The following is a 26,527-nucleotide window of genomic DNA, read 5'->3' as shown; positions in this document are numbered from 1 at the left end:
AAAGAAGGATTGCTGGAGAAATGTTCTGGTGTAGTCAGGAAGAGATAGGGTCTAGGACACAAAGTGGAGGATTTGATTGTAGTTCATCTGTAGGAAGAGGTGGGAGGCAGGGAATGTGGGTGGGTAACAATGAGGGCCAATGATAGTTTTTTCTGACTGCTTCTCTTTTCTTAATGAAATAGGAAGCTATATCATCTGATGAGGAGAAGGTGTTGGGAATTTGAGGAGGCGAGGGGTACAAGATGGTTGTCCAGAAGGATGGGAGAGCCTGTGCGCCAGGGGAGTTGTCCCAGTTCAAGGTGCTGTACCAAAATCCCATAGACTGGGTCACTTACACAACAGGTATTCAGTCCGCAGAGTCTGGAAGGTCCAGGAGCAGGGTGCTGGCATGGTCAGGTTCATGGTCAGAGCCCTCTTCCTGGCTTGCCGATGGCTGCCTTGCACTGTTCTTCCCTTGGCAGAGGGAGAAGAGAGTGCTCTGGGCACTGACTGTCTCATGGGAGCCCTGCCCTTATGATCTAAACCTTACCTCTCAAAGACCCCATCACCCAGTATGATGACTGATGACTGTAGGGGTTAGGGCTTCAGTGTGTTTTGTGGGGACATAAACATTCAGTCCATAACATGAATGTAGGTATGTTTCCCAGGCAACATGCAGGGCCTACCTGAGGTTTGTAGTGATGAATTTAGAGTGAGGCCAGGCATCGCATTTGTGTGTGTCTGTGTGTGTGTGTGGTCAAGTCCAGCTGTCCTAGCACAAGCATAGTGAGCAGACAGTTGGGTTTAACCAGGATTGGAATTTTTCCAGGTGACTATGGTGCGGGGAGGGAGGAAAAGAGTAGTTATATGATGATTGGCCATAATTGAAGCTGACCAAGGAGGGAAGGAAGGACATGAGAGGGTGAAGACCAGAGACAAAATGGTAGGTCAGTGCTTTATAGATCCTAGTGGAATGGAGGAATTTTGGGGCTCAAGGTGCCAGAGGGAATGAACTAGGAAGACAGAAGTTGCTTGAAATGAAAAGTATTGAGAGGTTGCAGATATTGGTAATAATTGAGGTATGACAGCAGTTGGAGGTTGAAATAGGATGAAGAACCAAACCCCTGGAAGAGAGGAGTTCTAAGTAATGTGGGGGTGATGATTTCAGTAGGGATTTTGTTTTGCATGTGTCATAACTTGAAGCATAAAGAGAAGTGGGGTGGGGAGCAATGGAGGATCAAAACAGCCCATATGATACTTGATTCGGTTTTTTCTGTATCTTAGTGTCCTAATACCAATAACCTAATGCAATATTACAGGTCCATATCATGAGCTTTCTCTGAGCTGGTCTTTCTTCTTTATGTTTTATACTAACATTGATTTTCTTAATGCAATAATTGTTGCTTCTTCAGAGTTGAACACATTCTTGGATGATCCTGAATTTGCTGATACTATATTGAAAGCAGAACAAGCAATAGAATATGGAGTTTTTCCAGAAAGAATCTCTCAAGGTTCAAGTGGAAGTTACTTTGTGAAGGATCCTAAGAGGGTGAGAATTTCACAGACCTACTATATATAACAGAAATTTTGGAAAACACTAATGTAAATGTGAAGTCATTGTGAGTTTCTGAAGATAATTTCCTAATAAAACTGATTACACCTTCTTTTCAGAAATAAAGGTCAGTTTTTGTTTGTTATTACTAAAGCTATTACTAAAGCCACTTAGAAATAGAGCTATTCATTTTAAATATTAGTTTGCTGTTCAGTATTTTAATACTTGATTTCAAGCATTTATTGAATACTCATACTCAGTTGCAGACTTGTTGTGTTTTTGTTCATAAGTCCTTATCTTAAAGTAGCCACGCAGAGTAGAAGTTTAAACTTTCAAAACCTGTTTAATGTTATTTCCAAAGTGCTTGACTTTTTTCAAAAGTTTATTCTACCCTAGGGATATTTTTTCTAGCATTATACGGAGAAGGTGCCTGGGCAATCTGAAGTTTGAAGGCATTGGAATGTGACAAAGTGAAATGAACCAAAGTATAATTCTAGGGCAGTAAAGAGAAGCTGATATGAGACTTTGTTCCATATAGTCTAGAATTTTTCAGAAATCTATATTATCATTTCTAAAAGCTGTCTGAATGATGCATAGCCAGCAGTTCCTTTTCCAGGAAGAAGAAAGATTATATAATTTCATCCAAATATTTTTTGCTAAGTTTGAAGTTATATTTTAAAAGTCTATTTTTGAGATTTAAATTTATATGTAGGCAATGTCAATATCTCTGTCTTTATTCCAAGCTTGATTTCTTAATTTGTTCTTGTTGACATTATTAGTGACTTAGTCTTTATTGCATTATAAAGCAATTATATACTTGAAATTGTAAGATTTTTATTTCTTGTCTAAGGATGTTTCAGCCTCTGTTTAATATGAATGTATTTTATCAGATCAGTAATAAAGATCATAGACTTTTAGACATCCATGAGCAAAATTTTTTTTTTTTTTGAGAGGGCATCTCATATTTATTGATCAAATGGTTGTTAACAGCAATAAAATTCAGTATAGGGGGGGTCAATGCTCAATGTACAATCATTAATCCATCTCAAGCCTAATTCTCATCAGTCTCCAATCTTCTGAAGCATAACGAACAAGTTCTTACATGGTGAACGAATTCTTACAGAGTGAATAAATTCTTACATGGTGAACAGTACAAGGGCAGTCATCACAGAAACTTTCGGTTTTGATCATGCAATATGACCTATAAACAATCAGGTCAAATATAAATATTCGTTTGATTTTTGTACTTGATCTATATGTTGATCCCCCATTTCTCCTACTATTATTATTATTTTTATTTTTAATAAAATGCTGAAGTGGTAGGTAGATACAAGATAAAGGTAGAAAACATAGTTTAGTGCTGTAAGAAGGCAAATGTAGATGATCAGATGATCAGGTGTGTGCCTATGGACTAAGTATTAATCCAGGCTAGACAAGGGCAGCAAGACATCCACAGATGCAGAAGATTTCTCTCAAAGCAGGGGGGGTGAGGTTCTGAGCCTCACCTCTGTTGATCCCCAAATTCTCACCTGATGGCCCCCCTGCGACTGTGCCTGTCTTAGGTTGTTCCTCCCTTGAGGAATCTTACCCGTCTCTGGCTAACCAGTCATCTTCCGGGGCCATACAGGGAAATGTAAAGTTGGTAAGTGAGAGAGAAGCCATATTGTTTGAAAAGGTTAGCTTTTTACTTCTTTGCAGGTTTATGCCCTGTGGCTTCTATGCCCAGTACTTGTCTCGAGGTATTTTTACCACCTGGAGGAATTATGATACTCGGTAACTTCGATATGAGGCACGAATTCTATTTAAGGGTTGTAATTAGGAAGGAAGAAGAAAAGCTATAGATGTAGCATATGGAAGGAAACATGGGAGGATTGATTATTTCTTTGACATATCTTCTTGTAGAGTACCTTAAGTATGTATAGGTTTTAAACTACTAACTAATTTGCACACAAATATTAACATAATAGGAATACGGTGACATAAACAAAGCAAATCTATAATTACCATCCATCTCCAGTGAAGCCAAGAAAACCATTTAGGCACCCTAGGCATTTGTGAAAATTTATCTATGATATGATGGATATTGTCCAACTGTACTTGAACAATCAGACAAATTAAAGCAGCCCATTTCTGGGATCTGTTCACATCCCATATGTTCTTTTAACCATAGATAGTCTATAGTCATGAGATTTTGGAGTGCTACAACTTGCACCCCTCCCAACTCCTGGTTGAGTTCCAACAGTACAGATCCGGTCAAATTTGTTGTCTCACTGTATGCACATGCCAGCCTAGACATCTTCCTCCTCATTCCTATGGCAAGTCCAGGAGACGGTGGGCTGGATGCAGCCACAACCGCAGCATCATCCAGATCCCTGTGGAGGCTTTTTGATGATCATCCCCCGGCACAAGTCCTCCAGAGAGTGCTGATGCCGGAAGCTCCTCCTCATATCGTATCTTAGTTCATTTTCTGGGTATCCAAGCTAGGCCTTGATCTTCTGCATAGAAACAAGCAGACCCTTTGCCCACACTTTGACATGCCCCCTATACCACTGTGCAGAACTCATTGGAGGTCAGAACACATTAACTGCTTTTTTTTTTTTTTTTATTAAGAGAAAGGAATATTATCAGAAAAGAGTACCTCCATAACTGATCATCTGACACCCTTTAAGTGATCAACATTAAGGATATTTAAAGCATGCGTTGATCTTTGATTTACCAATAGTTTTATCCTATCAAGGAGTAATCCCCCTTTTCTTTCTTTCTATCTTTCTTTCTTTCTTTCTTTCTTTTTTTTTTTTTAATTTTGAATCTACACTTACATGAAGAATACTATGTTTACTATGCTCTCCCCTATATCAGGTCCCCCCTAACAACCACTTTACGGTTACTGTCCATCAGCTTAGCAAAATGTTGTAGAGTCACTACTTGTCCTCTCTGTGTTGTGCAGCCCACCCTCCCCTTTCTCCCTCCCCCCGATGCATGCTAATCTTAATACCCCCCTTCTTCTTCCCCCCCCTTATCCCTCCCTGCCCACCCATCCTCCCCAGTTCCTTTCCCTTTGGTACCTGTTAGTCCATTTTTGGGTTCTGTAATTCCGCTGCTGTTTTGTTCCTTCAGTTTTTCCTTTGGTCCTATACTCCTCAGATGAGTGAAATCATTTGGTATTTCTCTTTCTCCGCTTGGCTTATTTCACTGAGCATAATACTCTCCAGCTCCATCCATGTTGCTGCAAATGGTTGGATTTTTCCACTTCTTATGGCTGAGTAGTATTCCATTGTGTATATGTACCACATCTTCTTTATCCATTCATCTACCAATGGACATTTAGGTTGCTTCCAATTCTTGGCTATTGTAAATAGTGCTGCCTTTCTCAAACTTGATTGCTGCGTTCTTAGGGTAAATTCCTAGGAGTGGAATTCCTGGGTCAAATGGTAGGTCTGTTTTGAGCATTTTGATGAACCTCCATACTGCTTTCCACAATGGTTGAACTAATTTACATTCCCACCAGCAGTGTAGGAGGGTTCCCCTTTCTCCACAGCCTCACCAACATTTGTTGTTGTTTGTCTTTTGGATGGCAGCTATCCTTACTGGTGTGAGGTGATACCTCATTGTAGTTTTAATTTGCATTTCTCTGATAATTAGTGATGTGGAGCATCTTTTCATGTGTCTGTTGGCCATCTGTATTTCTCTTTTAGAGAACTGTCTGTTCAGTTCCTCTGCCCATTTTTTAATTGGATTATTTGTTTTTTGTTTGTTGAGGTGTGTGAGCTCTTTTGGATATCAAGCCTTTATTGGATCTGTCATTTACAAATATATTCGCCCATACTGTAGGGTTCCTTTTTGTTCTATTGATGGTGTCTTTTGCTGTACAGAAGCTTTTCAGCCTAATATAGTCCCACTTGTTCATTTTTGCTGTTGTTTTCCTTGCCTGGGGAGATATGTTCAAGAAGAGGTCACTCATGTTTATGTCTAAGAGGTTTTTGCCTATGTTTTTTTCCAAGAGTTTAATGGTTTCATGACTTACATTCAGGTCTTTGATCCATTTTGAGTTTACCTTTGTATATGGGGTTAGACAATGGTCCAGTTTCATTCTCCTACATGTAGCTGTCCAGTTTTGCCAGCACCATCTGTTGAAGAGACTGACATTTTGCCATTGTATGTCCATGGCTCCTTTATCAAATATTAATTGACCATATATGTTTGGGTTAATTTCTGGAGTCTCTAATCTGTTCCACTGGTCTGTGGCTCTGTTCTTGTGCCAGTACCAAATTGTCTTGATTACTATGGCTTTGTAGTAGAGCTTGAAGTTGGGGAGTGAGATCCCCCCCACTTTATTCTTCTTTTTCAGGATTGCTTTGGCTATTCGGGGTCTTTGGTGTTTCCATATGAATTTTTGAATTATTTGTTCCAATTCATTGTAGAATGTTGCTGGTAATTTGAGAGGGATTGCATCAAATCTGTATATTGCTTTGGGCAGGATGGCCATTTTGACGATATTAATTCTTCCTAGCCATGAGCATGGGTTGAGTTTCCATTTATTAGTGTCCCCTTTAATATCTCTTAAGAGTGACTTGTAGTTTTCAGAGTATAAGTCTTTCACTTCTTTGGTTAGGTTTATTCCTAGGTATTTTATTCTTTTTGATGCAACGGTGAATGGAATTGTTTTCCTGATTTCTCTTTCTATTGGTTCATTGTTAGTGTATAGGAAAGCTACAGATTTCTGTGTGTTAATTTTGTATCCTGCAACTTTGCTGTATTCCGATATCAGTTCTAGTAGTTTTGGAGTGGAGTCTTTAGAGTTTTTTATGTACAGTATCATACCATCTGCAAATAGTGACAGTTTAACTTCTTCTTTACCAATCTGGATTCCTTGTATTTCTTTGTTTTGTCTGATTGCCATGGCTAGGACCTCCAGTACTATGTTAAATAACAGTGGGGAGAGTGGGCATCCCTGTCTTGTTCCCAATCTCAGAGGAAATGCTTTCAGCTTCTCACTGTTCAGTATAATGCTGGCTGTGGGTTTATCATATATGGCCTTTATTATGTTGAGGTACTTGCCCTCTATTCCCATTTTGCTGAGAGTTTTTATCATGAATGGATGTTGAATTTTGTCAAATGCTTTTTCAGCATCTATGGAGATGATCATGTGGTTTTTGTCTTTCTTTTTGTTGATGTGGTGGATGATGTTGATGGATTTTCGAATGTTGTACCATCCTTGCATCCCTGGGATGAACCCCACTTGGTCATGGTGTATGATCCTTTTGATATACTGTTGAATTCTGTTTGCTAATATTTTATTGAGTATTTTTGCATCTACATTCATCAGGGATATTGGTCTGTAATTTTCTTTTTTGGTGGGGTCTTTGCCTGGTTTTGGTATTAGGGTGATGTTGGCTTCATAGAATGAGTTTGGAAGTATTCCCTCTTCTTCTATTTTGTGGAACACTTTAAGGAGAATGGGTATTATGTCTTCTCTGTGTGTCTGATAAAATTCCGAGGTAAATCCGTCCGGCCCCGGGGTTTTGTTCTTGGGTAGTTTTTTGATTACTGTTTCAATTTCTTTGCTTGTAATTGGTTTGTTTAACTTTTGTGTTTCTTCCTTGGTCAGTCTTGGGAGGTTGTATTTTTCTAGGAAGTTGTCCATTTCTTCTAGGTTTTCCAGCTTGTTGGCATATAGGTTTTCATAGTAGTCTTTAATAATTCTTTGTATTTCTGTGGAGTCTGTCATGATTTTTCCATTCTCATTTCTGATTATGTTGATTTGTGTTGATTCTCTTTTTCTCTTAATAAGTTGGGCTAGAGGCTTATCTATTTTGTTCATTTTCTCGAAGAACCAGCTCTTGGTTTCATTGATTTTTGCTATTGTTTTATTCTTCTCAATTTTGTTTATTTTTCTCTGATCTTTATTATATCCCTCCTTCTGCTGACTTTAGGCCTCATTTGTTCTTCTTTTTCCAGTTTCGATAATTGTGATGTTAGACTATTCATTTGGGATTGTTCTTCCTTCTTCAAGTGTGCCTGGATTGCTATATACTTTCCTCTTAAGACTGCTTTCGCTGCATCCCACAGAAGTTGGGGCTTAGTGTTGTTGTTGTCATTTGTTTCTATATATTCCTTGATCTCTATTTTGATTTGTTCATTGATCCATTATTTAGTAGCATGTTGTTAAGCCTCCATGTGTTTGTGAGCCTTTTTGTTTTCTTTGTAGAATTTATTTCTACTTTTATACCTTTGTGGTCTGAAAAATTGGTTGGTAGAATTTCAATATTTTGGAATTTACTGAGGCTCTTTTTGTGAGCTTGTATGTGGTCTATTCTGGAGAATGTTCCATGTGCACTTGAGAAGAATGTATCCTGTTGCTTTTGGATGTAGAGTTCTATAGATGTCTATTAGGTCCATCTGTTCTAGTGTGTTGTTTAGTGCCTGTGTGTCCTTACTTATTTTCTGCCCGGTGGATCTATCCTTTGGGGTGAGTGGTGTGTTGAAGTCTCCTACAATGAATGCATTGCAGTCTATTTCCCTCTTTAGTTCTGTTAGTATTTGCTTCACATATGCTGGTGCTCCTGTATTGGGTGCATATATATTTAGAATGGTTATATCCTCTTGTTGGACTGAGCCCTTTATCATTATGCAGTATCCTTCTTTATCTCTTGTTACTTTCTTTGTTTTGAAGTCTATTTTGTCTGATATTAGTACTGCAACCCCTGCTTTCTTCTCACTGTTGTTTGCCTGAAATATGTTTTTCCATCCCTTGACTTTTAGTCTATGCTTATCTTTGGGTTTAAGGTGAGTTTCTTGTAAGCAGCATATAGATGGGTCTTGCTTTTTTATCCATTCTATTACTCTATGTCTTTTGATTGGTGCATTAAGTCCATTTACATTTAGGGTGACTATTGAGAGATATGTACTTATTGCCATTGCAGGCTTTAGATTCGTGGTTACCAAAGGTTCAAGGTTAGCTTCTTTAGTATCTTACTGCCTAACTTAGCTCGCTTATTGAGCTGTTATATACACTGTCGGGAGATTCTTTTCTTCTCTCCCTTCTTATTCCTCCTCCTCCATTCTTCATATGTTGTGTGTTTTGTTCTGTGCTCTTTTTAGGGGTGCTCCCATTTAGAGCAGTCCCTGTAGGATGCCCTGTAGAGGTGGTTTGTGGGAAGCAAATTCCCTCAGCTTTTGCTTCTCTGGGAATTGTTTAATCCCGCCATCATATTTAAATGATAGTCGTGCTGGATACAGTATCCTTGGTTCAAGGCCCTTCTGTTTCATTGCATTAAGTATATCATGCCATTCTCTTCTGGCCTGTAGGGTTTCTGTCTAGAAGTCTGATGTTAGCCTGATGGGTTTTCCTTTATAGGTGACCTTTTTCTTTCTAGCTGCCTTTAAAACTCTTTCCTTGTCCTTGATCCTTGCCATTTTAATTACTATGTGTCTTGGTGTTGTCCTCCTTGGATCCTTTCTGTTGGGGATTCTGTGTAATTCCATGGTCTGTTCGATTATTTCCTCCCCCAGTTTGGGGAAGTTTTCAGCAATTATTTCTTCAAAGAGACTTTCTATCCCTTTTCCTCTTTCTTCTTCTTCTGGTATCCCTATAATACGAATATTATTCCTTTTGGCTTGGTCACATAGTTTTCTTAGTGTTGTTTCATTCCTGGAGATCCTTTTATCTCTCTCTGTGTCAGCTTCTATACGTTCCTGTTCTCTGGCTTCTATTCCTTCAATGGCCTCTTGCATCTTATCCATTCTGCTTATAAATCCTTCCAGGGATTGTTTCACTTCTGTGATCTCCTTCCTGACATCTGTGATCTCCTTCCGGACTTCATCCCACTGTTCTTACATTTTTCTCTGCATCTCATCCCATTGCTCTTGCATTTTTCTCTGCATCTCTGTCAGCATGTTCATGATTTTTATTTTGAATTCTTTTTCAGGAGGACTGATTAGGTCTGCCTCCTTCTCAGGTGTTGTCTCTGTGATCTTTGTCTGCCTGTAGTTTTGCCTTTTCATGGTGATAGAGATAGTGTGCAGAGCTGGTACAAGTGACCGCTGGAAGAGCTTCCCTTCTTGTTAGTTTGTGGCCTTCCTCACCCCCTTCGCAAGGCGCTGGGTTCTTGCATGTGTGGATGTGGTCTGGATGTTGTCCTGTGTCCTGTGGTCTCTATTTTAGGAAGATTTTTCTTTGTTATATTTTCATAGCTCTATGTGTTTTTGGGAGGAGATTTCCACTGCTCTACTTGCGCCGCCATCGTGGCTCCCGTGTATCACAAAATATTTTTTTAAGAGAGAATTTATTTAAAATTGGTTCATAAGAAAGTAACTGGAAAAAATTAGGATAGGAAAATCCGACAGCATAGACACTCACTATATTCTATCAGTATCTTTTTTTTTACAGTCTGCTTTCTATCATTGGATTTATTAATTCATTTAAAAATGCTGTAATGCCTACTGTGTACTAGGTGCTGTTCTGTGTACTTGGATACAGCCCTAACAAACAGACTCCCTGCCCTTCTAGAATGTACATCTTGTGAGGAAAGTGGACAATAAATGAATAAACATTTCATTTGATTATTTAATACATATAGAATAATATTGAAATACTATATGACCTAGAGCAGTGGTTTTCAAACATTTTAAAATCAGTGGAACCCTTCTACACTTGGAAGTCCAGTAACAGAAAACAGGTGAAATTGGAGTCATTTTGGCCAAATGGCATGGGGTCTCGGAGCTCAGCCTTCTCCTTGCCTCTCAACTCCCTATGGTTTCTCAGAGCACAGCTTGGCAACCACTAGCCCAAAGGATTATTGATTTTATATTGTTGAATAAGAATGAATATAAAAATGTGATTAAAACCAAACCTCTTACTAGTTAAGGGGTATGCCCAAATATGTGGTAGTAAGTAGAAAAAGATCAGAATGCATTTGTGGATTATTATCTCTCTGTATTAAAAGTCTAATAAGATTTCTACTTTTTTCCTCCTATAGAAAATTATTGGTGTGTTTAAACCAAAATCAGAAGAGCCTTATGGTCAACTGAATCCAAAGTGGTCCAAATACGTTCATAAGGTCTGCTGTCCCTGCTGCTTTGGCAGAGGCTGCCTGCTTCCAAATCAGGGATACCTTTCCGAAGCTGGTGCCTCCCTTGTGGATGAAAAGCTTCGTCTGGGCATTGTACCTAAAACAAGGGTAAAGGAGAAATGTTTTTTAATCATGTACTGCTATTTACAGCCCACTTCTCTGTGAACACTTTAGTTATATTTCTAATGACAGAGTCTGAAGTTGAGCTCCTATTTGGTAATCTAGAGTCATAAGCACTTACAATTTTATTCTCGTGTAGATCTACAAAGTACCCCAGGGAGTAATCTCTTGTTCATGTGACCTGAAATGATGCTAACAAAAAGAGAAGAAAGAACTACCATTTAAAAAGCAGAAAAAGATTAAGGATCTAGAAATTCTGTTGAAGGTAGAGATAACTAACATGCTTAAAGACCACTCTATTTTTCTTTTAGAACTTTAAAAAGTTGTACTTGAAGCTTTCCTCAAAATATTCATTTTTATTCTCTGTCTCAGGACTACTACTTCTTCCTTCCACTGGCCAGTTCTAGACTGCGTCTCTTAGAAAGAAATATGTGCCATTTAAGTGACTTTGCAAAATCCCTTAGTCTTTCTATATTAGATTTTGGGGTGGGGGCATGTAATATAGGGTTAAACTTGCTATTTTGCAGCATAGAGTAAATTTGATGGTGTATATAAATAGAAATACTATAGTGCAAATTCTAATAACTATTTTTCTAAACTGTATGTTTCTAGGTGGTTTGGCTTGTCAGTGAGACATTTAACTACAGTACAATTGACCGTGCAAAATCTAGAGGCAAAAAGTATGCTTTAGAGAAAGTGCCAAAAGTAGGTAGAAAATTCCATCGGATAGGACTCCCTCCTAAGGTAAGTTACTGTAGTAAGCTTTATATGGGGGGCAGTTAAGCACATATGTGAGCTCTGTGTTCTAGGCATTGTGCTGTAGCTGTGGATATAATAGTAAAGAAAACAGTTTTTAATCTTCAAAGAGCTTACAAAGAAAAAATCTGAATGCAATATGATAAACAGAATGGTTAAGTATGGAAGCTCAGAGAGGATAAAACAGGGATGTCTGTTCCAGTTTGGAGTTCTAGGAAATGTTAAGAGGAGATTGCATCTAAGGCTTTACAAAGTAATGGCTAAAAGCACAGATTGAGAATCAGACCTAAGGTTTCACCAGCTTCTCTACCAGTTAGCTGTGAGACCGTGGGCAATTTCCTTCTTTTCCAAGCCCGTCTCTATCAAATGGAGATGATAAAAACTACCTCTTAGGGTTGTGAGGAAAAAATGAAGAAACTTATGTCTAGTACTTGGTACAGTGCCTGGCACATAGTAAAATAAATGATAGTAACTCTGTTTACTCACTACATACTAGATTTTTTTTTTCTTACCACTTTTAAATAAACCTAAGGGATGATTAGCAGCTATCTAAGCAAGGGTGGGGAGGATTAATAGGAAGGCATTCTAGAAAAAGGTGTAGGCATTTAAAAAATATGTATATTTGATCTATGATTTGGTTGCTTTGTTGTTGGTATGTATTAATCTAAATAAAAGAATTTGAGTAGAACCTCATACTTAACCTTTTAAAATTGTACTCCAAGCAAGTTTGAAAGCTTTTACAATGTCTATTACTCCTTGGATATGCTGAAATAAGTGTGACTACAGAAGGATATTATTTCCATATTTATGACTACTAGGATTTAATTATAAGTGCTTAAGAGAAGACCTTTAAGAAATTGTTAAAATTTCATGCCATGTATCATGCCATCTAGAACATAAAGTGTTAGGATAAGAAATAGATTTTCTTTGTGGTGATTTGTTTGTGTTTATAAAGCCAACTAGGTTACCCATTACCAGTGTGTCCTGTGCAGTTTAAATGTGTATTTCCTTCTTAAATATTAAATGCATTGTTTAATGTTAACAACTAGCAATTTTAGTGATAGAAATGACTTTTAAAATGGACATATCTTCAAGGAAAGGATTTTTTTTAAAAACTGCTATAGAAGTTATGATTAATTAGTTCCTTAAAATTTATGACAGGATCTTTAATCTGTATAGTCAAAGAATTCATTCTCTATTTAAATTAAGTTATTTTCCATATTTTATGTTGTAAAAAAAATTCTTAAGTAAGATAAAATTGCACTTGATAAAATTTATTCAAACCAAGATAGGTGTAAAATTTGGCCTCTGAAAGTAAATTCATTTTAACAGATATTTTTAGAAAACAGCATTCCTGTTTAGAGTATCACCTTGAGGACAATGTGTATATTTTCTTTTTTAATTATCCTAAAATGCAGCTATGGTCTTTGAAAGTTTAGAGTTGATCATTTTTGATTTGCTATGTCTTCTTTATGTGATTATTTAAAATTAGTGTATAAAAATAGTCTTTCTGATAAATGTGGCTTGTCTAAATTAGTGGGGTGTTTTTGCATTTATGTAATGTATTTTATGACAGTGCTGCTGAGAAATTAAAGAATCCCTTTTTTCTTGTACTTTCTTTTCTAACTATAGTTCTTAAAATTATAGATTGGTTCCTTTCAGTTGTTTGTTGAAGGTTACAAGGAGGCTGAATATTGGCTTAGGAAATTTGAATCTGACCCTTTGCCTGAGAATATTAGAAAACAATTTCAGTCACAATTTGAAAGATTGGTTATTTTGGATTACATCATCAGAAATACAGGTACTGAAATTTTCCCATTTGTTCACTCAAATCCTGTTAGCTTTCAGACTGTATTCAACTCTTGTTATCCAAATCAAAGATATGAAATTCTGATGCAGAAGTCTTGAGACCACGTTTCTCCACCTGCTTTGCAAAACAGAGGTGTAGTACTGACTCTCTTGAGCAGAATTAATCCCGTACTGGAGAGTCCGACTCAGAACAGGCCTCTGCCCAGGTGATAGAGACCACTTCCTATACCTAGGGGAAATTCTGTGGCAGTAGGACAAAGCCAGTTATTAGAAATGTTATCTGCATAATAAAAATAATTAAAACTTGATTGTGTAAATTATTTTAGATGCTTATTTTGACATTAGGTAACTTTAGTGTAGTCTATAAACATATTAAACTTTTCATTTGTTTCTGTGCCAGAAGGGAGCAATGATGTAGCTAATCTAAATCAGTGGTTCCCTGACCTGGCAGGGTCAGTATCACGTGAGGACTTGTTACATGTGCATCTTCTCAGGAACACACCTCAGACCTACTGAAGCAGAAATTCTGCACATGGCAACAAGTCCTCCAGGTAATTCGGGTGCACTCAGAAAGCCTGAGAACCACTGGTTCAAAATGCTTGCTCATAGTTTCTGAACTTTTCTAGGTTTACTTTCTTAATTAATATGGTCTTAGGTTAATGTTAAAATTACTGTGGAGTCTGGAGTACTCCTGTACAGATATTAGGTGAGAGTCTACCCAGTCATTTGCCTGGTAATGAGTAGATGCTTTTTTCTTAAGGCAAAGAGATTTAATAGTCCTTGACAATAATTATATGTACCTCACAGAGTGGTTATGAGGATTAAATAAATTAATACATGTTAAGCATTAAGCACTTATAACAAGGTTTGACACAGAGTGAATGCTTAGTGTTAGCTAACATTTATGAGTATTGTTTAGTTTGTATGTGTTAAATTGGAGCCTTTAGTATATAAACATATGCCCAGATAACCAGTGACGGTCTCAAAAATCAAAAGGCAACTAGGTTTTCTCCCTTGATGTCAAGCTATTCATAAAAAAATGAAGTAACAGATCTTGTTTTGTTTTGAAAGACAGGGGAAATGATAATTGGTTAATCAGATATGAAAAGCAGAAACATGGAAAGGAAATTAAGGTAAAGAAATTTAAAAATTATATGTGCATATATATTCATACACATACATACATACATACACACACATAAACATTATCAATTTCTATAAAAGATTCCTTGAAGTCAAGTTAATTCTTCATACTTTCCTCATATCCTTCACTTAAATCCTTGGTTTTATCTCCTTTTTCTGTTTTTTTCATCTTTTTTCTTTCCTCCCCCTGTTTACACTGCATTTTTTATTCTATTTTTTTAAATCTCTGTGTAGCTTTATTTTTTATATTTTATTAGAATAGAAGATTGATACCAGTTTGGTACTTTTTTGGGGGCCTGGGAAATTTGTTGTAGAACCACTAGATTTACTTTGCTTTTGTGTAAGAGAGGCTTCAGATATTTTAGGTCAACATGTTTATATTTTACTAATTCACTTCTTTTTGAGACTTAGGCCTCAATAATGTGAATGATTCTCAAAATCCTGCTGGGTGAAGGAAGCTTCACACAAAGGGAAATACTGTCTGATTCTGTCTATACACAAATCTAGAATTCCCTAGTGACACAAAGCAGACCTGATTGCCCGGGGGATGGTGAAGGAGGGAGGGAGGCACAGCAGTGGGACACTGGTGAAGGTATCCCATCTGCTGATGTTTATCTAATTGTACATGTAGTATGTGAATTGTCTGTGAATTATACTCCAATAATTTTAAGTGGAAAAGATGATAGAAATAAAAAGCAGTTAATAGTAGAAATGGGTTTGAAGTAAGGTGGAGAAAAACAAGTATCAAATGATTTCACCCATCTGTGGAGTGTAAGAACAAAGAAAAAAACTGAAGGAGCAAAACAGCAGCTAAGTACACCAATAAGCATACATATTTATAATAGTTCCTGAATATATTTTATTGGTATTTCTTGAGCAGTTAGATTTCACTGAAAATTTCATTCTTTTGCCCTTAAGTGTTTTGTGCATTTTCATCTAAAAAAGGTAATTGATACAAACTTAAACAAAAAAGCCTGGCATATATCGCATGGACTTTCACTCTAATACTTTTAATTTAAAATTATCTTTTTTACGTTTTGTTATTTTATATATTATTTTTTTATTTTGGTATCATTAATTTACAATTAGATGAGGAACATTATGTTTACTAGACTCTCCCCATCACCAAGTCTCCCCCACAGACCCCATTACAGTCACTGTCTATCAGCGTAGTAAGATGCTGAAGAATCACTACATGTCTTCTCTGTGTTGTACAGCCCTCCCCATGCCTTTACTACATTATACATGCTAATCATAATGCCCCCTTTCTTCCTCCCCTACCCCCCTTATCCCTCCCTTCCCACCGATCCTCCCCAGTCCCATTCCCTTTGGTACCTGTTAGTCCATTCTTGAGTTCTGTGAGTCTGCTGCTGTTTTGCTCCTTCAGTTTTTTTCTTTATTCTTATACTCCACAGATAAGTGAAATCATTTGATACTTATCTTTCTCCACCTGGCTTATTTCACTGAGCATAATACCCTCTAGCTCCATCCATGTTGTTGCAAATGGTAGAATTTGTTTTCTTCTTATGGCTGAATAATATTCCATTGTGTCTATGTACCACATCTTCTTTATCCATTCATATACTGATAGACACTTAGGTTGCTTCCATTTCTTGGCTATTGTAAATAGTGCTGTGATAAACATAGGGGTGCATATGTCTTTTTCAAATTGGGCTGCTGCATTCTTAGGGTAAATTCATAGGAGTGGAATTCCTGGGTCAAATGGTATTTCTATTTTGAGATTTTTGAGGAACCTCCATACCACTTTCCACAATGGTTGAACTAATTTACATTCCCACCAGCAGTGTAGGAGGGTTCCCCTTTCTCCACAACCTCGCCAACATTTATTGTTGTTTGTCTTTTGGATGGTGGTGATCCTTACTGGTGTGAGGTGATATCTCATTGTGGTTTTAATTTGCATTTCTCTGATGACTAGCGATGTGGAGCATCTTTTCATGTGTCTGTTGGCCATCTGAATTTCTTCTTTGGAGAACTATTTATTCAGCTCCTCTGCCCATTTTTTAATCGGATTATTTGCTTTTTGTTTGTTGAGGGGCATGATCTCTTTATATATTTTGGATTTCAACCCTTTATCGGATCTTTCATTTATGAATACATTATCCCATACTGTAGGTTGCCTTTTTGTTCTATTGGTGGTGTCCTTTGCTGTACAGAAGCTTTTCAGCTTGATATAGTCCCACTTGTTCATTTTTGCTTTTGTTTCCCTTGCCTGGGGAGATATGTTCATGAAGTGGTTGCTCATCTTTATGTCCAAGAGATTTTTGCCTATGTTTTTTTCTCAGACTTTTATGGTTTCATGACTTACATTCAGGTCTTTGATCCATTTCGAATTTACTTTTGTATATGGGGTTAGACAATGATCCAGTTTCATTCTCTTCCATGTAGCTGTCCAGTTTTGCCAACACCAGCTGTTGAAGAGGCTGTCATTTCCCCATTGTATGTCCATGGCTCCTTTATCGCATATTAATTGACCATATATGTTTGGGTTAATATCTGGACTCTTTATTCTATTCCACTGGTCTGTGGGTCTGTTCTTATGCCAGTATGATATTGTCTTAATTACTATGGCTTTGTAGTAGAGCTTAAAGTTGGGAAGCAAGATTGCCCTTGCTTTATTCTTCCTTCTCAGGATTGCTTTGGCTATTCGGGATCTTTGGTGGTTCCATATGAATTTTTGAACTATTTGTTCCAGTTTGTTGAAGAATGCTGTTGGTATTTTGATAGGTATTGCATTGAATCTGTAGATTGCTTTAGGCAGGATGGCCATTTTGACAATATTAATTCTTCCCATCCATGAGCATGGGATGTGTTTCCATTTATTGATATCTTCTTTAATTTCTCTCATGAGTGTCTTGCAGTTTGCAGAGTATAGTTCTTTCACTTCCTTGGTTAGGTTTATTCCTAGGTATTTTATTCTTTTTGATGCAATTGTGAATGGAATTGTTTTCCTGATTTCTCTTTCTGCTAGTTCATTATTAGTGTGAAGAAATGCAACAGATTTCTGTGTATTAATTTTGTATCCTGCAACTTTACTGAATTCAGATAATACTTCTTGTAGTTTTGGAGTGGAGTCTTTAGGGTTTTTTATGTATAATATCATGTCATCTGCAAATAGTGACAGTTTGACTTCTTCTTTACCAATCTGGATACCTTTTATTTCTTTGTGTTGTCTGATTGCCGTGGCTAGGACCTCCAGTACTATGTTGAATAAAAGTGGGGAGAATGGGCATTCCCTGTCTTGTACCCAATCTTTCAGGAAAAGCTTTCAGCTTCTCACTGTTAAGTATGATGTTGACTGTGGGTTTGTCATATATGGCCTTTATTATGTTGAGGTACTTGCCCTCTATACCCATTTTGTTGAGAGTTTTTATCATGAATGGATGTTGAATTTTGTCGAATGCTTTCTCAGCGTCTATGGAGATGATCATGTTGTTTTTGTCCTTTTTGTTGATGTGGTGGATGATGTTGATGGATTTTTGAATGTTGTACCATTCTTGCATCCCTGGGATGAATCCCACTTGATCATGGTGTATGATCCTCTTGATGTATTTTTGAATTCAGTTTGCTAATATTTTGTTGAGTGTTTTTGCATTTATGTTCCTCAGGGATATTGGTATATAATTTTCTGTTTTGGTGGGGTCTTTGCCTGGTTTTGATATTAGAGTGATCCTGGCTTCATAGAATGAGTTTGGAACTATTCCCTCCTCTTCTATATTTTGGAAAACTTTAAGGAGAATGGGTATTATGTCTTCTCTATATGTCTGATAAGATTCCGAGGTAAATCCATATGGCCCGGGGATTTTGTTCTTGGGTAGTTTTTTGATTACCGATTCAATTTTGTTGCTGGTAATTGGGCTGTTTAGATTTTCTGTTTCTTCCTGGGTCAGTCTTGGAAAGTTGTATTTTTCTAGGAAGTTGTCCATTTCTTTTGGTTTTCCAACTTGTTAGCATATAGATTCCCATAGTATTCTCTAATAATTCTTTGTATTTCTGTGGGGTCTGTCGTGATTTTTCCTTTCTCATTTCTGATTCTGTTGATGTGTGTAGATTCTCTTTTTCTCTTAATAAGTCTGGCTAGGGGCTTATGTATTTTGTTTATTTTCTCAAAGAAACAACTCTTGGTTTCATAGATTTTTTTCTATTGTTTTATTCTTCTGAATTTTATTTATTTCTTCTCTGATCTTTATCATGTCTCTCCTGCTGACTTTGGGCCTCATTTTTCTTCTTTTTCCAATTTCAATAATTGTGACTTTAGACTATTCATTTGGGATTGTTCTTCCTTCTTTAAATAGGCCTTGATCGCTATATACTTTCCTCTTAGAAATGCCTTTGCTGTGTGCCACAGAAGTTGGGGCTTTGTGATGTTGTTGTCATTTGTCTCTGTAGATTGCTTGATCTTTATTTTAATTTGGTCATTGATCCATTGATTATTTAGAAGCATGTTGTTAAGCCTCCATGTGTTTGTGAGCCTTTTTGTTTTCTTTGTACCATTTATTTCTAGTTTTATAACTTTGTGGTCTGAGAAGTTGGTTGGTAGAATTTCAATCTTTTTGAATTTACTAAGGCTCTTTCTGTGGCCTAGTATGTGGTCTATTCTGGAAAATGTTCCATGTGCTCTCGAGAAGAATGTGTATCTTGCTGCTTTTGGGTGTAGAGTTCTGTAGATGTCTGTTAGGTCCATCTGTTCTTGTGTGTTGTTCAGTGCCTCTATGTCCTTACTTATTTTCTGTCTATTGGATCTGTCCTTTGCAGTGAGTGGTGTCTTGTAGTCTCCTAGAATGAATGCATTGCATCCTATTTTCTCCTTTAATTCTGTTAGTATTTGTTTCACATATGTTGGTGCTCCTGTATTGGGTACATATATATTTATAATGGTTATAACCTCTTGTTGGACTGATCCCTTTATCATTATGTAATGTCCTTCTTTATCTCTTATTACTTTCTTTGTTTTGAAGTCTATTTTGTCTGACACAAGTACTGCCACACCTGCTTTTGTCTCCCTATTGTTTACATGAAATATCTTTTACCATCCCTTGACTTTTAGTTTGTGTATGTCTTTGGGTTTGACGTTCATCTCTTGTAACTATCATGTAGATGGGTCTTGCTTTTTTGTCCATTCGATTACTCTGTGTCTTTTGATTGGTGCATTCAGTCCATTTACATTTAGGGTGATTATTGAAAGATATGTACTATTGCCATTGCAGGCTTTAGATTCGTGGTTACCAAAGGTTCAAGGTTAGCTTCTTTACTATCTAACTGTCTAACTTAACTTGCTTATTAAGCTATTATAAAAACAGTCTGATGAATTTTTATTTCTCTCCCTTATTATTCCTACTCCTCCATTCTTTATATGTTAGGTATTTTATTTCATACTCTTTTTTGTTTCCTTTGACTGCTTTTGTGAATAGTTGATTTTATTTTTTGCCTTTAGTTAGTATTTGGTTGGTCTGCTTTCTTGGTGTGATTTTATTTTCTCTGGTGACATCTATTTAGTCTTAGGAGTGCTTCCATCTAGAGCAGTCCCTTTAAAATATCCTGTAGAGGTGGTCTGTGGGAGGCAAATTCCCTCAACTTTTGCTTGTCTGGGAATTGTTTAATCCCTCTTTCATATTTAAATGATAATCATGCTGTATACAGTATTCTTGGTTCAAGGCCCTTCTGTTTCATTGCATTAAATATATCATGCCATTCTCTTTTGGCCTGTAAGGTTTCTGTTGAGAAGTCTGATGATAGCCTAATGGGTTTTCCTTTGTGGGTGATCATTTTTCTCTTTCTGGATGCCTTTAATACTCTGTCCTTGTCTTTGATCTTTCCATTTTAATTATTATATGTCTTGATGTTACCCTCTTTGGGTCCCTTGTGTTGGGAGATCTGTGGGCTTCCATGGTCTGAGAGACTATTTCCTTCTCCAGCTCGGGGACCTTTTCAGCACTTATTTCTTCAAAGATACTTTCTGTCCCTTTCTCTCTCTCTTCTTCTTCTGGTACCCCCATAATGTGAATATTGTTCCATTTGGATTGGTCACACAGTTCTCTTAAAATTCTTTTATTCCTGGCAAACCTTCTATCTCTCTCTGCCTCAGCTTCTCTGTATTCCTGTTCTCTGATTTCTATTCCATTAATGGTCTCTTGCATCTCATCCAGTCTGCTCTTAAGTCCTTGCAGAGATTGTTTTATTTCTGTTTTTTTCCTCCTGACTTGATCCCTTAGCTCTTGCATATTTCTCTGCAAGTCCATCAGCATGGTTATGACCTTTATTTTGAACTCTTTTTCAGGAAGATTGGTTATATCTATCCCCCCAGGCCCTCTCTCAGGGATTGTTTGGGTAATTCTGGACTGAACCAAATTCTTCTGCCTTTTCATGGCAAAAGTGGTAGTCGCAGGCAGGTAACGCATGTATCAGCTGGAAGAACAAAGTCCCTTCCTCATTGCTGGTTGCCTTGCCCTTCTCCGCCACCTGTGTCAGTTACCTGCACACTGGGAGCAGTGTCCAGGTTAATTCCCTGAGCCGCCGCAGGCGGGGCAGCTGTTGGGGCAGCCCAGAGCCCTGCAGGGAGTGGCAGGTGTATTGGGTGTGCTCTCCTGCAAGAACAGTGCTCCTCCGCGCCTTGCCCCGGCTTCCTCTGCCTGTGCTGGGCAGCTGCATGCTGGTAGCGGCCTCTGGGTCTGGTCCAGGTGGCTGCGCACCTGGAGGAGACTCCAGGCAGTTACTGCACATGCGGCCGCTCTCTGGCTGTTCAGCTGATGTGGCAGGGCCGCACCAGCGGGGGAATGAATCGCAGGCTGCTGATCACTGTGAGGGGCTTCAGAGCTACATTGCTACCCAGGGGGCTGGGGATCCTGAAGTTCCTCAGGATTCCCAGCCTGCTGGGCTGAGTATACCTGATCGATTCCATCCAGCTTTGAGGCCCCTGTCCTTTTAAGACTTTCAAAAAGCACTTGCTTTTTTTTTTTGTCCCAGGAGAGCCAGCTGTGGGGACCTGCTCACAGATTTTACTTTTCCATTTCCCTAATATCCAGCACACTATGCAATGTATGTCTGCGTTCCCAGTGCAGATTAGTAGGGCTGGGCTGGTTATTCAGCAGCCCTGCACTTCCACTCCCTCCCTGCTCCAACTCCTTTCCTCCTGCTGGTGAGCTGGGGGGTGGGGAGCACTTGGATCCTGCCAGGCTGCAGCTTGTATCTTACCCCCATTGTGAGATGCTGAGTTCTCACAGATGTAGATGTCACCTGGCTGTTCTACTGTATCCTCTGGTCTCTCTTTTAGGAATAGTTATATTTGTTGTATTTTCAAATATATATGTGGTTTTGGGAGGAGATTTCTGCTGCCCTACTCACACTACCATCTTGGCTCCTCCTCCCCTTACCTTTTGTTATTTTATCTAGGCCACATAATAATGGCAACCATCTATCTTTAAATAAGAGGAAGTACTCTTTAACATGAAAACCTTGCTCCTGAGGTCTTTGTTTCTGCTACGGAAGAATGCAGAAATCAGGATGGCCTACATTCTTTAATCAGAGAGTATCTTGAGGTTCTTTCTACGGGACCTTATTATATTTAGCCAAGGTCTTTGGGAGTTTTATTTTGATATGTTTTCTATTTGAACTAATTATTTCTAGGGTTCCCTAGGAAAGACTAGATTTTAGTAAGGTAACTGTTAAATTGTTGTCTTAACAATATCAATATTTTGCAAATATACATTTAAGCAATGTGTCTAGCAATAAATTCTTCAGAACACACTTTTTTACCTCTTAATAATTCCAGGCCCTCTTTCACAAAGAGGAAAAAATGAAACCATTACTATGTAAATTTATAACATCAAGTTTTTAAAAGTAGTGATTATGACATTCTTACTGATTTTTTTAGAGACAGCCTCCACCTTCAAGGGTGAATTTGTACTTCTGAAAACTTATTTTTTATTTTTATAGGCTCTTCCGATGGAATGTCTTTAAACTTCAATAATTATTGTAAATACTTTATTTTTTGCAAATATTCATATAAACTTTTTTGTCAACAGACTATTTTTCTCTCCTGTAGGAAGCAACATGGATTGATGATAAAGAATCGCTTATTAAAATAGCTGCAATTGATAATGGTCTAGCATTTCCTTTTAAACATCCTGATGAGTGGAGAGCATGTGAGTATTTAAAACCTATAGATTCTGTAAGTACTCCTTTTCCAGATAAGGTAGGGAACAAAACTTAGGGAGATAATGATAGCAGAGGCAAAATCATTCACTGGGGCTCTGTTCTAGGCACTAGGCTCTGTTGTATTGTTGACTTATCTTTAGCTAAGTCTGGTTTTGGTGTTTTGGCTTGTTTTAGTCTTGTAAAATAAGGTTGATAACTTTCCAGTTTTAAGTTATATGTAACATGGGAATTATCTATTTTAATATTTTGGTAGAATTTTTAATGTTTTGGGTAGCATTCACTTAAATAAAAATTTAGGTCTACCTTCCCTCAGTTTAGTGAATGCTACTTTAATTGCCTTACTACTCTCTTCTATGATTAATGATCTGGTTTTCTACATCTTCTTGAGTCATTTTTAGACATTTTTGTGTTGTTTAAAATTGTCCATATTATTTTGAGTTGTAGATTTACGGTTACAAAGTTTTCTATAGAATACTCTTACAATTAAAGAAATCCCGTCTATGCATATTAAGTGTTTAGGGGTGAAATGAAATGATGTCTGGAACTTACCTTAAAATACTTGGAGGGAAAGAAAATGGGGATAGATAAAACAAATTTTGTAAAATTTAGAAATAACTGAATTAGGCTATCCCAAATATGGGAGTTCATTGTACTAGTTTTTTAAATTTTTGTGTATGTTTGAAATATGTATAGTAAATTGAAAAAAGAAGAACCTCTGTATCTATGACTATGCCTCTTTTAAATTCCTACTGTTTGTTAGTAGGCTTTTTTTCCCATTATTAGAATTGCTGAAGATTTGTCTGTTGTAAAGCATTGGCCTTTTTATGTTTATTTATTTATTACCTTTTTTCAGATAACTGGCCTTTTATTGATCAGATTTTCAGTTTGTTTATTTGTTTTTTTCTCTGTCATTGATTCATGTTTTCTGTCATTATTCTTCTGTTGCATTCATCCTCTTTTGCTTTGCTATGTATTTTCCTCTAGAGATCATTTTGGCTAAACTAAAGGTGCTGCTCTGTTGTTCTCTTTACATATTCATACTTTCAGAGTTTCTTTCTTGGCAGGAGTAATTTAGAAGTACTTAGTTTGACTTAAAAATTTCCAGGTCAGTTGATTTATAAAAGAAAAACAACTGCCCATTGTTATTTTCAAGTTTTCTTGCTTTGTGATCTGTGAATATGGCTATGTGAATCTGCTTTTTGAAGTTTGTTCATAATTCCTTTGTAATCTGCTATGTGTCCAATTTGAAGGACTATACTTGAAATTTGTTTGGACATAAAGTTCTCTATCTGCTAATTAAAGCTTGTTAGTTGTTAGTCAAATCATATTTTGACTTAATTTTTGACCATTTGATAGGTTAATTTTTGAAAGGAAGTTAAAGTTTACTGTGGTTGTGATTTTTGTCAATTTCTTTTTGCATTTCTATGTGTTTTTGCTTTGTATTTTACATGCATAACGGTCCAGCATTTTATCTTGCTGGTGGTGTCTTGTTGTTTTATTAGTGTGAAATACATTCTGCTTTATCCCTCTCAGTTTTTTTCTTGTCTTGTTTTGTTGTAACATTGTTATAGTTCATTTCCTTTTAATAGTTTTTACCTAGTATTATGCTATACTTTTATTTTTAATTTCCATCATTTAAAATATGGCTTACAAGCAGCCCATAGCTGGGTATTTTTTTTACCCAATCTGAGTTTTTTTTTAATAGGTACACTTAACTGTAATTTGTCTCAAATTACTGATGTTTGAATTTTTCCTGCTAATTTTTTTCTGTTTATAATGAATTCCAGTTATTTCTTTTTTTTTAAAACCCCTTTCTTTTGTTGAACTGACTTGAGATATCTTTGTTCCATTATTTTTTCTCTAATGGTTTGCAATCTATATGCAAATTACACTTTAAAAGTGTTAGGTACCTACAATACATGTGAGAAATTTTACCACACACACAGTTGGAGAGTAAAGGTCTGGAACTTGAAGGAGGAATTGGTATTGAGGGTATAATTTATAAACTCACCTCTGTAGTGGAAGTTGTGGTATCTGCTGTCATCCAGGGTAATCATGCCAAATAAATAACCAAAACTAGGACAGCGTGAGATACTTTAGTACCCAGTAAGTGCTTCATGAATGTTCAGTAAATGAAGGAGAGAAGGGATTAAGTATAGAATCCAGGAGAATGGTGGCACTGAAGACAAGAGGAAAAGCCAGCATATGAGACAAGTGGCTTAAAAGAATGTAAACTTTGAGAGAATGGTATGTCCAAAGCCATAAAAGAGAAATTCACCCAGTGAAGTGATAGGAAATGGTGCTACTTGCTAAAGAGAGGTGAAGTAGCATGAGGATTGCAAGTGGGCCTTTGTAAATACCTTGCAAGATGACTGGTGGTCTTGGGGGAGGGCGTTTGCATGGCTGTTGTAGACGTTGAGGGGTAGGAATCGACTGGAAGTGGAAGCCTGCATAGATTAAGGGCTTTTTCTCTTACATAATTATGAAGGTTCAAAGGAAATGGGACATAGCTTCAGGGAGATCTGGGGCAGAGGAAAGGCTTTCTTTGGACTGAACTGTGTACTTCCTACAGTGGCCAAAAAGAGAGATAAAGAAGGAAGAAGGAGCGACTCTAAAGGCAGGTGTTTTCTTCAGAGGCTTTTAAATGGTTGGCGCCGTCAAAGTTAGAGGTTCTCATTGGATGCACTCAGACTATTTTTTGGGTGCTCATATTGTCATAAACCTTGTACTTGATTACAGGAATCTGAATATGCACCCTCTCTGGAAGATTCCACTACTTAACAAATCTAGTCCTGGCTCTGTGTAGATTTAATGGTTCTTTTGGAAGAGAACCGGAATCATGGATCTTTTAACCCCTTAAAGCCACTCACCTTTTTCCTATTAATGATTTAAGATTTTAGAACATCATATATTTACACACACACACACACACACACACACACACACGCACACACACACACACGAATGGGCAATTCCTAATGATTTGTGGCTGAGAGTGCAGGGAAACCTCAGCCATGGTATTTGATCTGGGTGGGGCTGTGAACAAATTCTAGGGATCCCTTAATTTCCAAACTCAGGAACCAGTGATTCGGATACATTTTCTGATATAGAGCTATTTGCAATAAACTCGTTATCAAACTCTTTTTACTATTTAAAATTCAGAAGTCTAACTAGTTCAGGTAATATATTACTGTGCTTTACCATCTGAGTTGACCATCCAAACTTGGAAGCTGAATAATTTAGATTGCAAAAGATAGTTCTCTAATAATATCTTTCTCCTGTCCTTTTTTTTTTTTCCATGGAGAGCCTAGGAATTATAGGAAAAAACTAGGGTAAATGGGGGTCTAAATAAATCATTTCCCTACAACTGATGAGAAGAATACTTATTTCTGCTAGATCCATTTCACTGGGCTTGGCTTCCTCAAGCAAAAGTTCCTTTTTCTGAAGAAACAAGAAATTTGGTTCTACCAAGTATTTCTGATATGAACTTTGTGCAAGATTTATGTGAAGATCTTTATGAACTTTTTAAGGTAAATAAATTTTTAGTTTTAATTATTGCAGAAAATGAAATAAATCTTAATGTAAAAGAGATTTTCTTAATAGCGCTAATTTGCAGTTTACTGCTTCTGACTTCACTGCTTGCAGTAGAACCTGACATGACAGAAAGGAATTAGTGGTTTTACTTTACAGGAGCATAAATTTATGAAGGCCCTCTGACTATAAATATTCTTTGAAGTGAGACTACATTAAAACTTGAATTGTTTTCTTCAAAAGTTGAATTTTTACAAAATTCTCTATGAATTATAATAAATTTATATAACTGTGACCTGCTGTGATTTAATTCTCTCATAAAAGCCTAAACCCATTGGCTAGAAAGTAATTTTAAATCCTTTCTAAAAGAAGTTGGAACACAGATAAATTATTC

The 26,527-nt window shown here is 37.0% G+C and overlaps 1 protein-coding gene across 3 annotated transcripts in view; it reads left to right on the top strand.

The window, feature by feature from the left end:
• The window catches only part of PI4K2B (phosphatidylinositol 4-kinase type 2 beta), a 51,405-nt gene that overhangs the window by 8,130 nt on the left and 16,748 nt on the right, over positions 1-26,527 (top strand). For 2 of the 3 annotated variants that reach the window (XM_073237771.1, XM_073237770.1), the window contains exons 2-8: positions 1,392-1,528; positions 10,510-10,710; positions 11,335-11,466; positions 13,126-13,279; positions 14,359-14,420; positions 22,490-22,589; positions 25,999-26,132. In XM_073237771.1, coding sequence (XP_073093872.1) covers positions 1,392-1,528; positions 10,510-10,710; positions 11,335-11,466; positions 13,126-13,279; positions 14,359-14,420; positions 22,490-22,589; positions 25,999-26,132 — 920 coding nt within the window. The remainder of the gene's footprint in view (positions 1-1,391; positions 1,529-10,509; positions 10,711-11,334; positions 11,467-13,125; positions 13,280-14,358; positions 14,421-22,489; positions 22,590-25,998; positions 26,133-26,527) is intronic. The other variant, XM_073237772.1, reaches the window with a different exon arrangement.

This window comes from Manis javanica, chromosome 5 (assembly GCF_040802235.1).
Source record: "Manis javanica isolate MJ-LG chromosome 5, MJ_LKY, whole genome shotgun sequence".
NCBI classification, from domain to species: Eukaryota; Metazoa; Chordata; class Mammalia; order Pholidota; family Manidae; genus Manis; species Manis javanica.
This window is presented reverse-complemented; position numbering and strand designations above follow the sequence as displayed.